Source organism: Pterocles gutturalis, unplaced genomic scaffold, assembly GCF_000699245.1.
Source record: "Pterocles gutturalis isolate BGI_N339 unplaced genomic scaffold, ASM69924v1 scaffold5481, whole genome shotgun sequence".
NCBI classification, from domain to species: Eukaryota; Metazoa; Chordata; class Aves; order Pterocliformes; family Pteroclidae; genus Pterocles; species Pterocles gutturalis.
In genome coordinates this window covers 91,583-105,194 of record NW_010100169.1, presented here as the reverse complement: position 1 = coordinate 105,194, position 13,612 = coordinate 91,583, and the positions used below count along the sequence as shown (strand labels likewise).

At 45.1% G+C, this 13,612-nt stretch overlaps 1 protein-coding gene across 1 annotated transcript in view; it reads right to left on the bottom strand.

Moving 5' to 3' along the window:
- Positions 1–13,612, bottom strand: part of PTPRF (protein tyrosine phosphatase, receptor type, F) — a gene marked incomplete at its 5' end in the record, with an annotated part of 199,831 nt that overhangs the window by 103,126 nt on the left and 83,093 nt on the right. Inside the window, one exon of the mRNA XM_010078593.1 lies at positions 4,205–4,393. Within this exon, the coding sequence (XP_010076895.1) occupies positions 4,205–4,393 (189 nt within the window). The remainder of the gene's footprint in view (positions 1–4,204; positions 4,394–13,612) is intronic.

The following is a 13,612-nucleotide window of genomic DNA, read 5'->3' as shown; positions in this document are numbered from 1 at the left end:
CACATCTTGTCCGAGGTCGATGCCCATCTGATGTCTGGACTCAAAGCTGTTTCCTGTCAGGAGCTGAATGTCTTCTGCTGGGTACTGACTGCTGGTGTTACCAGTGAAGCAGGATACAGCTGTCACTGCCATTTCACTGGGATAGGCATGACCTCTTTTTGGTTTTGTCTGTGTATACTGGGCATTTGTTTTGTTTCCAAATAAGTAGTGCTTCTACCTATAGGATCAAGACTGAAATGGAAACAGTTGTTGACAACTCTGAGTGCATAAATGCAGCAAGATGATCTGGTGAGCCTGCTCCCACTGCTCCTTTGTTAGAGGCACCTACACTTTTCCAGAGAGTGACTGAAGTCACCTGCAGAGCCCTCTCTGATATTTTACTTGCAGTTAATTGCCTGAAAGCCACACTAGGGTCTAGGGCATGGTTCCATAACTCAGTTAATTGATGGTGATTAAAAGAAAATTATGCTTTTCATAAGACCAAGTTCTCTACTAGATGAAAGATGGCAATGCTCTGTGAATTTCTGGAGTTTCCTTACAAAGCAAAGATATCTGTATGTTAACATTCAGAATAGTTATTTATTCTAATTTGACATTTTGTTCATAACTTTCTGAAGAGCAAGGTGGAAGAGCAATTCTCCAACTCTGAAACTCATTGGAAGCATTCAAGAGCTTTTAGAGTACGAATACCATCAGAGTTGTTTTGAAGTCTTCAGGAGCTTGTGATCCGAGAATCTTTGCAGAAGAACTGTGAAGCATCAGTACAAATTGATCTATACTGAGAGAGGTTCTGTCACATCATCAACAAATTTTAAAACATGGTTAGACGTGTAGCACCGACCCTTGCTGCCAGAACTCATATGTACATCACCGGCAATACTACAATGTCCAGACAGTTTTAAAATCAGTTCAGCCAAACTGGTTTTAAATGAGTTCGCATGCTGGGGAGGTTTCCCAGCCCACAGGGGGGCTCAGATCCTGTGTCAATGACCGACAGGCAATGACTGAAGCCACGACCCTGGGGCAGAACAGGGAGCTGTCCTGAGTCACTGCATTTGTAGAAATGCAGCCTCTCCACAAGAGGTGGGAAGGATTAGCAAGATGAGCAAGGGAGAATTTTGCTACAACCAGCATGAGTCAGAGATCTTGCTTTTGCCTTGATCTGTGATAATGGAGATGAAAACCTGTATTTATTTGTGTTCTCATCTCTGGAGCAATTAGCCTAACACGTACTGGCAAAACTACCCAAGAGCTGGACTTAAAAAAATAATTAAGCATTACTCAGGAGGAAAAAGCTATGTTGGGGAGAAAGGGGAAAAAAAGCCCTCTGTTAAGACTTATGCTGACTAATGTGAAAAACACACATACACACACACAGATATAATTAGTAAATGAAGGATGGTAGGATACAGGGCAGAGTTATAAACTGTGTATTTGCTCCTGACAAAGACACTGGTCCCCTGGGGTTCAAAGAGCATAAGATTGGTTGTCTTAAACCACAAACTCTCTAGTGCCTTGACAGAAGATGAACAGATCTCTAGAAACTGATGTTCAGGCCCCCTTGGGCACATGATCTGACTGCATGCAAGTTCAAAGACCTGCCTGAAGCCCACAGAGCACTGCCAGCCCACATAACTGTGAGTGTCAGAAGAGAGCACCTTTCCCAAGCATGCTGCTTCTTTACCTCTAGCTATTTATTCCACACTTGGAGCCTGAAGAAATGAAATAATCCCTCAACTCCCTCTCTAAGTCAGACTCCGAAGCTGCTTTGACCTTTATGACCTATATTTAGTACATCTGAATAATAATATATTATGCACTCATCGAAGGTCGGACACTCTATATTGTGCAATATTGGGCTCACACCGTGCTGTAGCTATTTTAACTATATTACATCTGTCTAGCTTTTATTGGGTTTTAATTAAGTGAAATTAAATGAGCGTATATTTAGATTGAGATAGTATAAACTGACATTCATGCAGATATGCCAGCCTAGCTGTAAGATACGATCTTAATGGAGCAGAGACTTTGCAAACTATTAAACTCTCCCATATAATGAGGTATCTATTTAAATACTCTTTTCTTTGGAAAACAACTCTGCCCCACTATGCTGTACCGCTAGAGAGCTCAATTAGCACCTTGTAGAAAGGATTAGAGATGGCCCGACCCCACTACATCGCTCGCACAGGGTGACTGCAGTCAGGTGAGTGGGACTGAGGCACTTCAAAGTCCAAGCCCTACTTTATATCAACTACAAATATAGGAAAAAGACAAAAATGTGAGCAGGGGTTGAATCTCTGGCCCATAAGAAGTGGTAAACTTCTTGCTTCCCACTCATGCCAGGGTGGAGCAGAGTTTTGGTGAGCCTTGGAATCGTATCATGAGGTCCCTCAAAATAAAACTTCACTCATATTTGGAAGTCTCTTGAATTGAGCTGTGGAAACCTCCCTTACTACATTAAAGAGCTAATCAATTTCTTTCGTAAGCCTAAGGATGTGTGCTGCTCATTGATTTCTAAAAGGTTCCCTTGACACCTCCCTTGGTAATTACTGTGTCTTCAGCAAGCAGCCAGCTCTAGAGCTGGAATCCCAAGTGAAATATTCAATTGAGATGTTGCTTAAGAACAGCGAATAGGAAGCAAAACTTGGACACAGTGACAGGGTTTACTAGTTTGTTTTTAAACTTTCTATCTTACTAAACTTGTGAAGCAGCTGGTAGAGAGGCAGCCAAGTGCCTGTGAAAAGGAGGCTGGAGAATGTACAGCAAGTGCATCAGGAGCTGCCTTGCTGCTCATTTATGGTAATTTCTGATGCTGATTTAGTCAGCAATGAAGTGAAACATATCCATGCACACTTCCCTATTGCTGCTTCCTAAAGCTTCTCAGAATAATTAACAAGTGTGATATTTTCTTTCAGCACAAACAGATCAAGATTAAACCATGTTGTGGGGGAGATAAGCTAAAGGTCACTGGGAAATTTCATAAGCTATAAATGCATTAGTATAATTAGCACTCACTGGTACATCAAGGTGGGATGAGGAGTGTCAGGCTAGGTTCTATTTTTGATGAGAGCGATGTCTCATTACCCACTCCCCCAAGTACAAGCCTACTTCTTATCATCCAAGCGTCATCAGATTTATGCAGAGGGCTCCTGCTATGGGGAAATGTGTCAAGACATTGATCCTTGCTAGGAGGAAGACGGTGTTGCCCTGGCAGCAGCACTCATAACAAATAGCTTTTGAGTGCCCAGAGATACATCATGGCCAGGCAAGACAGTTTGCCTCTTATTTAAGCATGAGACCTTTCTAGACCAAAGTTGTTCCTGCTCTGTTCCCTTCTGTACTTCCTGTAGGGTACTGTGGGCTTTTTTTCCCCAGACTAAAGCTGCTGTGTAGTGCTGCTGTGCACTGTTGAATAGTCACTGCAATTCATGCTGGGGAGCTGCACTTCATCAGGGAATAAAGCAATGTTTTATTTTCCTAAATTCTCTAATGGGCCTTACAGTCCTGGGAGACTGAACAGTGCAGCAGAAAAACAAGAGTTCCTTGCTGAAATTAGTGCATTCTTAGCCACCCACAAGAACCAACCACCTGTATTTAAAAAGCTAGTGTTTGGCTCATCAAAACAAAAAACTCAAGAAGAAAAGGTATATTTCAAAACCATGTCCACCTTTGAAATCCACAGAATTGCTGCTTCTTGGATTTTTTTTTTCTTTATTCTTGTGGTATCACACGGCAAGAACGATAAAGATCTCCACAGAAAGCAGAATATTGTCTTGCAGAGTCTCTGTAAGGAGCAAAGTAGTATTTGACCACTGATTGTAATATGTCAACCAATATCCCATTGTCCTGATTTGCCCTGTGCTCCCATTAAAAGTATCTGAGACCTGTTGAGTTGGTAGTGAAATGTCAGAGCCTACCAAGGATTTGGGGCAATGTCAAGACGGTCTATCGAAGAAGGAATCCAGGTGGTGTTCCAAAAGGCATGTCCACGCTAATGTCTCCTTTTAACAAGCCACAATATCCTGCCAGAGAGGATCAGCTCCAAAAACTGGTTTTATATTGTAAAAGAAACAAGCTCAAATCAAATTGACATTTGGGTTTAGAATTGCATTTCAGCATCATGGGAAAAAATAATAGCAGCACGTAAGAGAATAGGGAGGAAGAGTGAGGAGGCAAGGAAGCCTTACTTGATTTGCTACCTTACCCGAGCGGAGCTGCTTGATTCGCCCATTGCTAGTTGCAGTGTCGACAGGCAGGAAGTCCTTGAACCAGGAGATTTCGGGATCAGGGTTACCGCTGGCAGCACAGAGCATTGTGGCTGTGCGGGCCTTTTCCACCACCTTCAGCTGCGGGCCCATGTCAATGGTCGGGAAGCCAGCTGGCAGGTGGTCTTCTGCAAGAAGGAAAAACACACAAGGTTAAAGAGAAATGTTTGGGCGTAGCGATGGGATATGGGTGTAGTGACAGCAGTGCCATGGTACAGCATCTGTGCCTCTGCTGGAAAACAGCAGTCTGACTTCCCTACTGAGAAGGTTTTCAAGCCCTTAAAAAGCACATTAAGCTCTGTAATGAGCATTCATTACACCAATAGAAGCTTCCACTAAATTTAACTCCGTTTAAATCAATTGCCTTGGGAAACGTCCATAATTTTCATTGATACGTAAGCTCCATCTATTGTTGTTAATAATTCAGTAAAAGCAGGTATTTGCCTTTTTGTGGGAGGACTGAGTTGAAGATAACAGACAAAACACAAAGCCATATAGTTTGAGGCATCTTGAAAAACAACAGCTAAACAATAAAACCCCTTAGAATGGTCCAGAGAGGCCCATTTTCTCTTTTTTTGACTAGGAACATTCTGTCACACTGGTAGGATAGACTGTAAATCTCTTCCTCATGACCCCAAATCTGATTCAGAAGGCTTTTAGAAACTAATGAATGTAAAGCTAATGAGCCACACTCTGCTCATGAGCCACCTCACCAGACTGTGCTGTGGCAAGCTCCTGGTGCATTTTCTGGGCTGAAGAGAGCAACAGAGGTGTGTAAGAAATGGCCAGTGCATGCTCTGGCATGTCTTACTGAAATACTATAAAACAAAGCACCCCCGTAACTACTAAAACCATTCGTTCAGTGGGTATGAAAATAGTTAATTGGGTTTGCTGCTGCAGAGCACGCTCAGGTAGGCTGGGTGGAATACATTAGGCAGCCTTCACTGATAAGCCAAGGCATGCTCCAACATCGTCATTCAATAGCAGCTGCAGAACAGAGCTCATTTACTCATTCTGTGGCAAGATGTACTGTACTCTGCTAAGCCTGAACTGCAATCAAAAGGACATCCTTTCGCAGAAAAAAAGAACTTGAAGAACATTAAGAAGCTTTTAAAGTACCAGAAACTCAATTATTTTCAGTATGTTTCTTTTTTCCCCCCTGTTTTAAGGGAACTTAAGCAAACCTTCTTTGGCAAATCCAATTCTGCAAGGCTCCCAGCTCACTGTAGGGTTTAAACAAACAGGACCTCAGCATCTTCCCAAGTCCCCGAGGAGTCTGAACTTATTGTAATTTGATTTTTCCAGCTATCATCGCATATCTTGAACCATACCCCTCACTCCCAACAGAAAGGTACTAGCAACAGGCCACCTCATGTGGTTCCTTCTACACGTATCACCACACCTGCAGCACACACGGCCTGTGATAGCTAATCTTACATATTTCTCCCTAAGATCTCAGGGGAATTTTGCAAATCAAGACTCTTTAGCACAAGGCAACATCTGCTGTAAACAAAACAATACCCCAGAATGTTGTTTTTCTGTTTAGATGTGAGTGGCTATGAAGCACCCAAGGTTTTCTAAAGGAAAAAATGGTGTTTGATGTTTATTAAAAGCACAAGCCATATATTGTCTCCCAGACCGGCCTCCCTAGAAACCTTTCTCATCATGAGCAGACACAAATGGATTTTTTTTTTTTCTTCAATGAAAAGTACCTCGAAAACTAGTTCTTTTTTAATTTGTTCTCCATTGATTTTCAAAGACAAAAAGGTACATAGAGCTTAACTGGAATGACACCAGAGCTAGCATTCAATAACAAGCAACAGAAGCACTCAATACTGAGCAACCACAATGCATACTCCTACATGGCTGAAAAAAAAACAAAAGAAGGGTACACACAGAAGTACAGCATGGTATAGATTGAAAAGCAAAGGAAGATACATAGGAAAAGCAGTAAACAATGACATTCCCTTGGATTGACGCCAAGTTTGCCTAAAGTGCAGCACTTTGCTATTTATGGTATTGAAAGCAGATGTTTACTCTGGGGAGGCTGAAACCCTGAAGTGATCTAATCTAATCACCACGATTACTATTGACAATCTTTTCTGGTTTGTTCAAGATTTTACAAAGAATGCACTGAGCTAAGTATCACCCAGTTAACTTCGTCCAAAGTCTGTGTGGAGGCTTAGCACACAGCTAAAAGCAAACCTGGAACCAGTATTTCTGCAAGAAATATTTTCCCATCTGCAATGATTCTTTGCCCACAGACACGAGAGAGATCAGAAAATCCTTCACAGTGTCTAATCTACAGGTACACGACCAGCCTGCTGCACTGGAGATGACTGTTTAATCAAAATTAGCAGTTTATGATGACCAACAGAAATTATATGACCTAACCTTGACTTCACCACTGGGTACAACAGAGACACGCTGATTATGAACACCCAGCAGCACAGCTGCCCCTGCACACTAGAAACTGGACTCCAAAGACACGAACAGGGCTGCTCCCACACCATGCACCCCCTGCAAGCCCAAGCCATTGCGGAGCCCAGGTGGGAACGCTGGGCACTCAGCACCTGGACTGAGGGCACAGGCAACCAACACGTGATGACCCTCAGCCCCCAGAGGCTGTGCTGAGCTGGACACAGGCGCAGGCAAGCACACAAGGCTCGTGTGGTGCACAGTCTTTTCCCTCTTAACTGCACACAAGCCCCAAAACTATAGTGGCAAATGACAGTAGCAGAGAAACGGTGTGTGCTGTGCAGTCAGAGCCACAGCAGTGGGCTAGCACTGCCACCGGTACAGCCCGGTTCCCAGGCATGCCTGGAGATTGAAACCTGCCTATCTGCTATGGCTGCACCACCGCCAAAGCTCAAGCAAGCAGCGCCTAAAGCAGGCGGCGCTGGCATGCCCCCAGCCACAGAAGTGCACAGGCAGCAAGGACCTACTGGATCTCTTGTCAATCAAACACAGAGGCACCACCGGTGTTTAAGAGCAGCGGTGTGCCCCCAGCAGGCTGCGGTCCCTGGTCACATCACTGCGTGATGACCCCAGGTCTCTGATGGCACCTCAGACACAGGGAGGCTGGGGTTCACCTGCTATTACTTCTGGGGTAGCTCTAGGAGACCTACACTGGGCCAAGGTCACAATGTCTGGGGCTCAAGCTCAAGGGGAGGATGGAGCAACTTCTCCAGAGGTGGTTCAAGGGCCTCAGGTGCCCATACCACCATGAAATAGGGGACCTCCACTGCTCCAGGTCTCCCCATTACTGCGTAGCTCTGGCGGCCCCCCCAAACCCTCCTGGCGGAGTGGCTGTGGAGGGCCCCCCCAAACCCTCCTGGAGGAGTGGCTGTGGAGAAAACCTGAGCTGGTCACACAAGAGAGCGCAGCCCAGCACAAGCCCGCACCTGCCCCATCAGCCTGTAGAGATAACGGGGCTTCGTTCCAGCCTGGCTTGGCGTGGCTGTATTCCCTGGGACAGCGAGGAATGTCTGTGTTCAAACACTACAGGCGACGATAGGAGTTCAGAGCTTGTCTTGTCTTGCCTTGCCTTCCCCTCCGGCAAAAGCCTAATCTAGGTCTAATTATGAGGCTCAGTCATGCCTCGGCTCCTATTCAGCCCTCGCTAGCTGTACTAACTTGTCTGCACATGGAGCTCATCCGTAATAGTCCTCTTATTCATGCCAAAATGTGGATACCCTTATTCTAGAAAATGAGTTTGTCAGCACTTGGTTTTATTCAAGGGTAGCTAGTGTGCTTTTAATACAGATTAAAACAGGCTATGAATTTGCTTTCAAGTGCAGACTAAACCAGTTTTTCTTTTTGTGTTTCAGATACTTTCAGAAGGGGTGTATCTCAGGTAGGCAGTAGGCAAGCGCAAGTAAAATCTCGGCACGAGCAGGAGGTTCTTCGGCATTGCGAATCCCCTTGTGGACTCCAGCAGCAGAAGCAGGCATGACGGGAGAGCAGGAAGAGAAGAGAGAAGCAGGAGGAAAGGAGAAGGAAATAATGAGAGAGAGAAAAAAAAAATAATTGGTGGGTTTTGCAATTACAAACTGAAACTCAGAAAATCCATGACCAGGCTGAGGTCTTGCTAGCAGCAGTCACCAAGGAGCCAGGAATGTCCCTCTGGCATCTAGCATGACAGCATGTGCAGAGGATATCTCATGCTCACTTGACAGCTCCCTTTGCTAATCTCCTTTCCGAGGTGACAGAGATCTAACCCCCCTTCTCTTACAGCTCTTTTGTGCCACAGTTTTCCCATCTTTAAGGGAAAAGCTAAGGTAAGAAACCTTTCCCGCAGCCTCAAACTGGAGCCGAGACCTCCTTTAGAGCAGCTGCAATTACGTGGCTCATTCACCAGCTCCCCAGAAAACTACCTTTCTTGAGGATGCTGCCGTGAGACACATACCCCTTGGGGTGTCCTTATTTTCTGCATCACTCCAAATATGAAGTGATGATAAGGGACACGGAGGCAACTGCAATTTATGTCTTATGAGTAGCACGGATCAGCCCCAGCATGGAGCAGCGTGTGGATAACAGCTGCTTACAGAAAAGGCCTGCAGAGGAGTCTGTGGTGAGCACAGCTGTTGATGGCTGAATCCTGCAGGATTACCCCCAGGATTTTGCTCAAAACTCGTAATCTCTCCCAGAACAGAAAAGTTGGAGGGGTTGGCTATCAGGTTCCTACTAGCGCAAGCCCCGTACAGCACTCACCGCTCTTGCAGTCACACAACTGTGTTTTGGGGGGGTCACTGCATGACTTGGCACCTGTAAAACCTCCCCCCCTCACTGTGAGCTTCCTCTGTGTCAATGTGGGAAATGGTATTTTTGAAATTATAGTGAAAACTGCAAACACCTTTATGGGAGTTATTTGTTGTATTCCTCTTCCTATAAAAGCCGTGCTTGCTTAGTACCAGGAGCCCAATTGTTCAGACTGCTGAGGGAGAGAAAAAAATGATATCCAATACAATTTCAAAACAGCAAAAAGCAGCTTTTCTATACGTCACAGGTATAGCTGTGAGGTTAAATCTCTTGCAATCTATCAAAACTACTGCCCCAGTGGAAGGGGTGTTCTCAACTCATTTCAGGTGAGATATTGGGCCATGTCCCCACTCAGGGCTGGAAACAGCTTATCCCGGCCACTGGCTCCTGCCAGCCTGCCTCAGCTCAGGAACTTTCAGCCCAACATCAACTTTAGGGGCTCGGGAGGGATGATTAAAACACAAAGCCACTTTGTTTTCAATTCTGCCAGCTATCTGAAGCCACTCAGGAGTGTGCGGTGCTAGGGACAAGCCAGGAAATAGATTGAGGGCAGAGAGATTTCTGATAAATGCTTTTGACTGCGGTCAGCATTGCACAGGAGCAGGATACACGTATCAAAAGGTATTTCACATGCTCTCTACCCCTTTGGTGAGGCAGCCTGCGATCTCGCCCAGTCCAAGTAACCAGGGCTGAACCGATCCCGGTAAGAGGTAGTGGTTTGATGCAATAATAACACAGGATGCTGCAGGGGTAACCCTTGCTTACTGACGGACTTGTATTTGATAGATCAATGGAACTACGTTACAAATTTTACAAGCTTCCAAATCTCCCTTTGAGACACTGAAACACATTAGCAAATGCAAAATTATCAGTGCAAGGAAGATAGCCTTGGTAGGCGGCAATATTAACTAATGAAAGATGCAAGCCAGTAAGATCGTAAGCACACACACAATCCAGGACATCTGTTTGCTGAATAAACAGCCCTAATTCCTTCAGCACAGGTTACACAGCGCAGCTATTCAATTACTGCAAGACAATCAAAAGCAGTCGAGCAATCCGGTAGCCCAGAAGAACGACATCATTTTACATTATAAGAAAACCCTGACAGCGCTCTGTTCAGGTTCAACTGAAGCTGCACAAAGAGCATTTTATCAGCCATTTTGAGCTGACGCGCTCTTCCCGCATCCTCCTTCTTACAAAAGTCTCCTAAGAGGTGCACCAAACATATTATCTAAATTCATGGTCTCCCAAGGCTGCCCGGTGTCGGGCTACAGCCCATGCGGGGAGCAGCAGGAGGAGGAGCGCGTTTCTGTGGGCTTGCTGCCGGAGCCAAGTCTCACGCAGGCTAATGAATGCCCTGTGGGCATTGGCATTGCCTTGCAATTGCCTAAGGAAAAGGTGGGGCAGTGAAACCAACCTGTTTCAAAGGCAGCTGAGTCTTAATTACTGGGTTAGTAAGTATAAAACAGTTTCAGGCAGGCAGAAAATACAAACAGTCATCTATTGATGACAAGGCTTTTAATGACAAATCTGCTGGTTTTGTATGACATCACGCCAACGTGACATGCTGAAGCCGCCTGCTGAAAACGGGGAGAAGAGCGCAGATGAATGGGTGGGTGTGGAAACGAGCTCCAGAAGGACTTCTCTGTGTCACGGTGTAACCACATGAATTACTGCACAAGAGCTTACAGTAAACAAAGCATTTTGCTATCTCTTAGAAAGATCACAGCAGTAGCAGCAAAACAGTTCACAAAAGAAAGAATCTGAGTCAGTCCAAAACAAAGACAGTACTGTAAGGAAAATTCAAGAAAATACGAGACTAGACATGGCAGAAGAGGATAAACTGTCAGGCAGATTCCAGCCCTGGGGGCTCACGGCGTGGGAGCTCACAGGACGAGACGTTATGAGTCCATAAAATACCCAATGGAGACAGTGCTACTCTCCAAGTGCCAGAAGGGCACCCACCGCTAACGTTGTCCTTTCATGGCTGGACAGCAATTATCTCCATTTACAAGCTACTGAAACCCTCTCGGTAGCGCAGCTGGCTGTTCCCAAGCACCTGTTTATCTCAGAGGGGAGCAGGATGGCTTTGCAGAGAGGCTGGTGCTCCAAAGAGTAAGACACAGCAGTGCCTCCCAACTGGCTCCGACCCACGCTGTGCTCCTTCTGAATCCCAGTTCTGCCTCTTACCATGCTCCCATGTGCATGGCTGTAAAGCAACGCACGGTCACTGCAGCAACACGCACCTCCCCAGGGCTGAGCACCCTGCATTTGCTGTGCACTGGCACCCAGCCCTCCCTCCAATCCAGGGTGCAAAGGCACTGCATCCCCATGGGATGAAACCAATTGTGTCTCCCAGCCCTTAGAGATGCTGTTACCATCCAAACAGCTTTCCTTCACACCTTGTGATGCCTCTCAGCCTGCTCTGAGGAACTGGCCAGGACAAAAGGCGGAGCCACTGATGCAGGGCCAGCCCTCCATTAGGAAACACATTCTCCTTCCCTTTGAGAAGCAGTGCACCATGCCACTACCAAAGCCCTCCAGGACACACCAGATGTAGCCACACACCAGCCATAGCTACCTCTAAGCTTCTCACAAGGTAGCTAATCCACTTTAGATTCAGGTTGGGACACAGAAACGAGCCACATCTTTAGAAGCACTGATGGAGGCAACAGCTGTCACTCTCCAGCATGGCTGTCCCCGAAGCACAGCCCAAGGGAAGACGTGAGAAAGATCCCTCTGGGGAGAAAGTGCACTTCCACTGCCATGGCCTTGCACTCCTCTGATCCAGGGTCTTCATAAACACTGCAAGATCTGCTGAGATGACTGAGTCTAGCCACAGCTTCAGTGGCGAACAGGCAAATCCTTTCTCTCCTTCACAGATAACAGCTTGTGACCCGAACCTGACAGAGGGCAACGCGAAGATGATTAACAACTGCTGAAGCTGACTCAGAGTAGACCAGAAGTATTCAGTCACAAACTTGGGCAAATTAAAGGCTTGCACTCACAACCCACTGTTTCAGTTCTTAGTTTAGGGGTCTTCCCAAGTAATAACAACTTCTGTTCAGTATGTGTCAGCTGTAGAGTCTGCTGTCAGCTAGGAGACCTCATCTCGTCCTGGAAAAAAACAATTATTTACACCTTTATCAGATTAGATTGCAACAGTCTGAGACAGCATTTACGAAATCCCTACTACCACATCATCCCTTCAGTCACCCTGGCTACCCTCTTCTTGCTTTCCATTCTGGTTTCCTTGCAATGAGAGTCACATTTGCAGTCTTGGTCCTATACTCAAGTTTGTCCAAGACTGGGGCCCAATATATCTGAAAGAGATAAAAAACTCGAGGAGGAAGATTATATCAAAAGCTTATGTGCTGAGGCTAAACAAACTCTCTGCCACAGGGCAGAGCCTCTCCAAGTTGATGAAACAGCCTCAGAGAGCGGTGGGAAGTGTGATGCAAAGCCCCTTAAGAGGTGAGGACCACCCTAGACCTCCTGCTCCAAATCCAAGACCACTATTCTGCCATGAATGTTGAGCAATGTCCACAGACAATTCAAAGCTAAAGACACATTAAACCAAGCATTTTCCCAAGAGACTGGAGAAACTAGTTGCTCATGTTAATGAAGTACTAAAAAGGGATTAGACTGTGTGGCACTGAAAGTCATTTAAGGGTTCAGAGTATAGCACAGCAGAAACCACAGCAAGAAATGTCAAGAATGTGGGTGAGGAAGAGCTTACACACAAGTAAACCAGATCATATCTGCAAGATTCCCTGCCTAGGTGTCCCTTTTTTAACCCTTGTTTGGAGAGAAAAAAAAAACCAAAAACCACCTTTAAAAAATATCTTCCCCCAGAATTACAGCATAATTTCAAGTAGGTAAAAATAGAGTTTTTTGGGTCATATCCAACAGCTGATAAAAAAGCCTAGACTCTTTCAACCACTTTTACTTACAAAAAACCTCATCATCTGGAAGTATGCATTGAAAAAAATCACAAAAGTTCTTTAAACACAACAAATTCAGAAAGATTTTGCAGCCAGCTATTACGACTCCATAGTAAAGGAACAGTAAAAGAAGACCACGCTGTGCGCTCAGGCAGGACTGTGCCATTTGTTGGTACCAACTGTTGAATTTAACTGCCTGTAGAACTGTTTTCAAACCATTGTTTCTTTTTTAATATTTTTATACCGAGAAATGTAATGTAACTATTGCCACTGCATGTTTCCTCGTGACAGAATATATAAACACACTCCCACTAAAACATAACCAAAATCTTTTCAGAGAAAAGCATGGAAATAGCTCTTATTTGTATTCTAAGCCATTTGTTAATCCTCTGCATTTTCCATACTACTTCACCTGCACTGATGAGACATGCTATTAGCATAGAGATTTTCATTTTTAAGATGTGCAATCAATAATGCATTTCCATACGCCATTAAATACAACGTGTGGTTAAATTAATGGAGCATTTGACTTTTGATCCACGTATGTTCGGTTGCAGTTCAGTGCAGGAAAAAATGCACGAGAACTGAGCTAATCTGACAGCAGAGCTCTCCCACGCTTTCTAACATCGAGATTCAGATTAA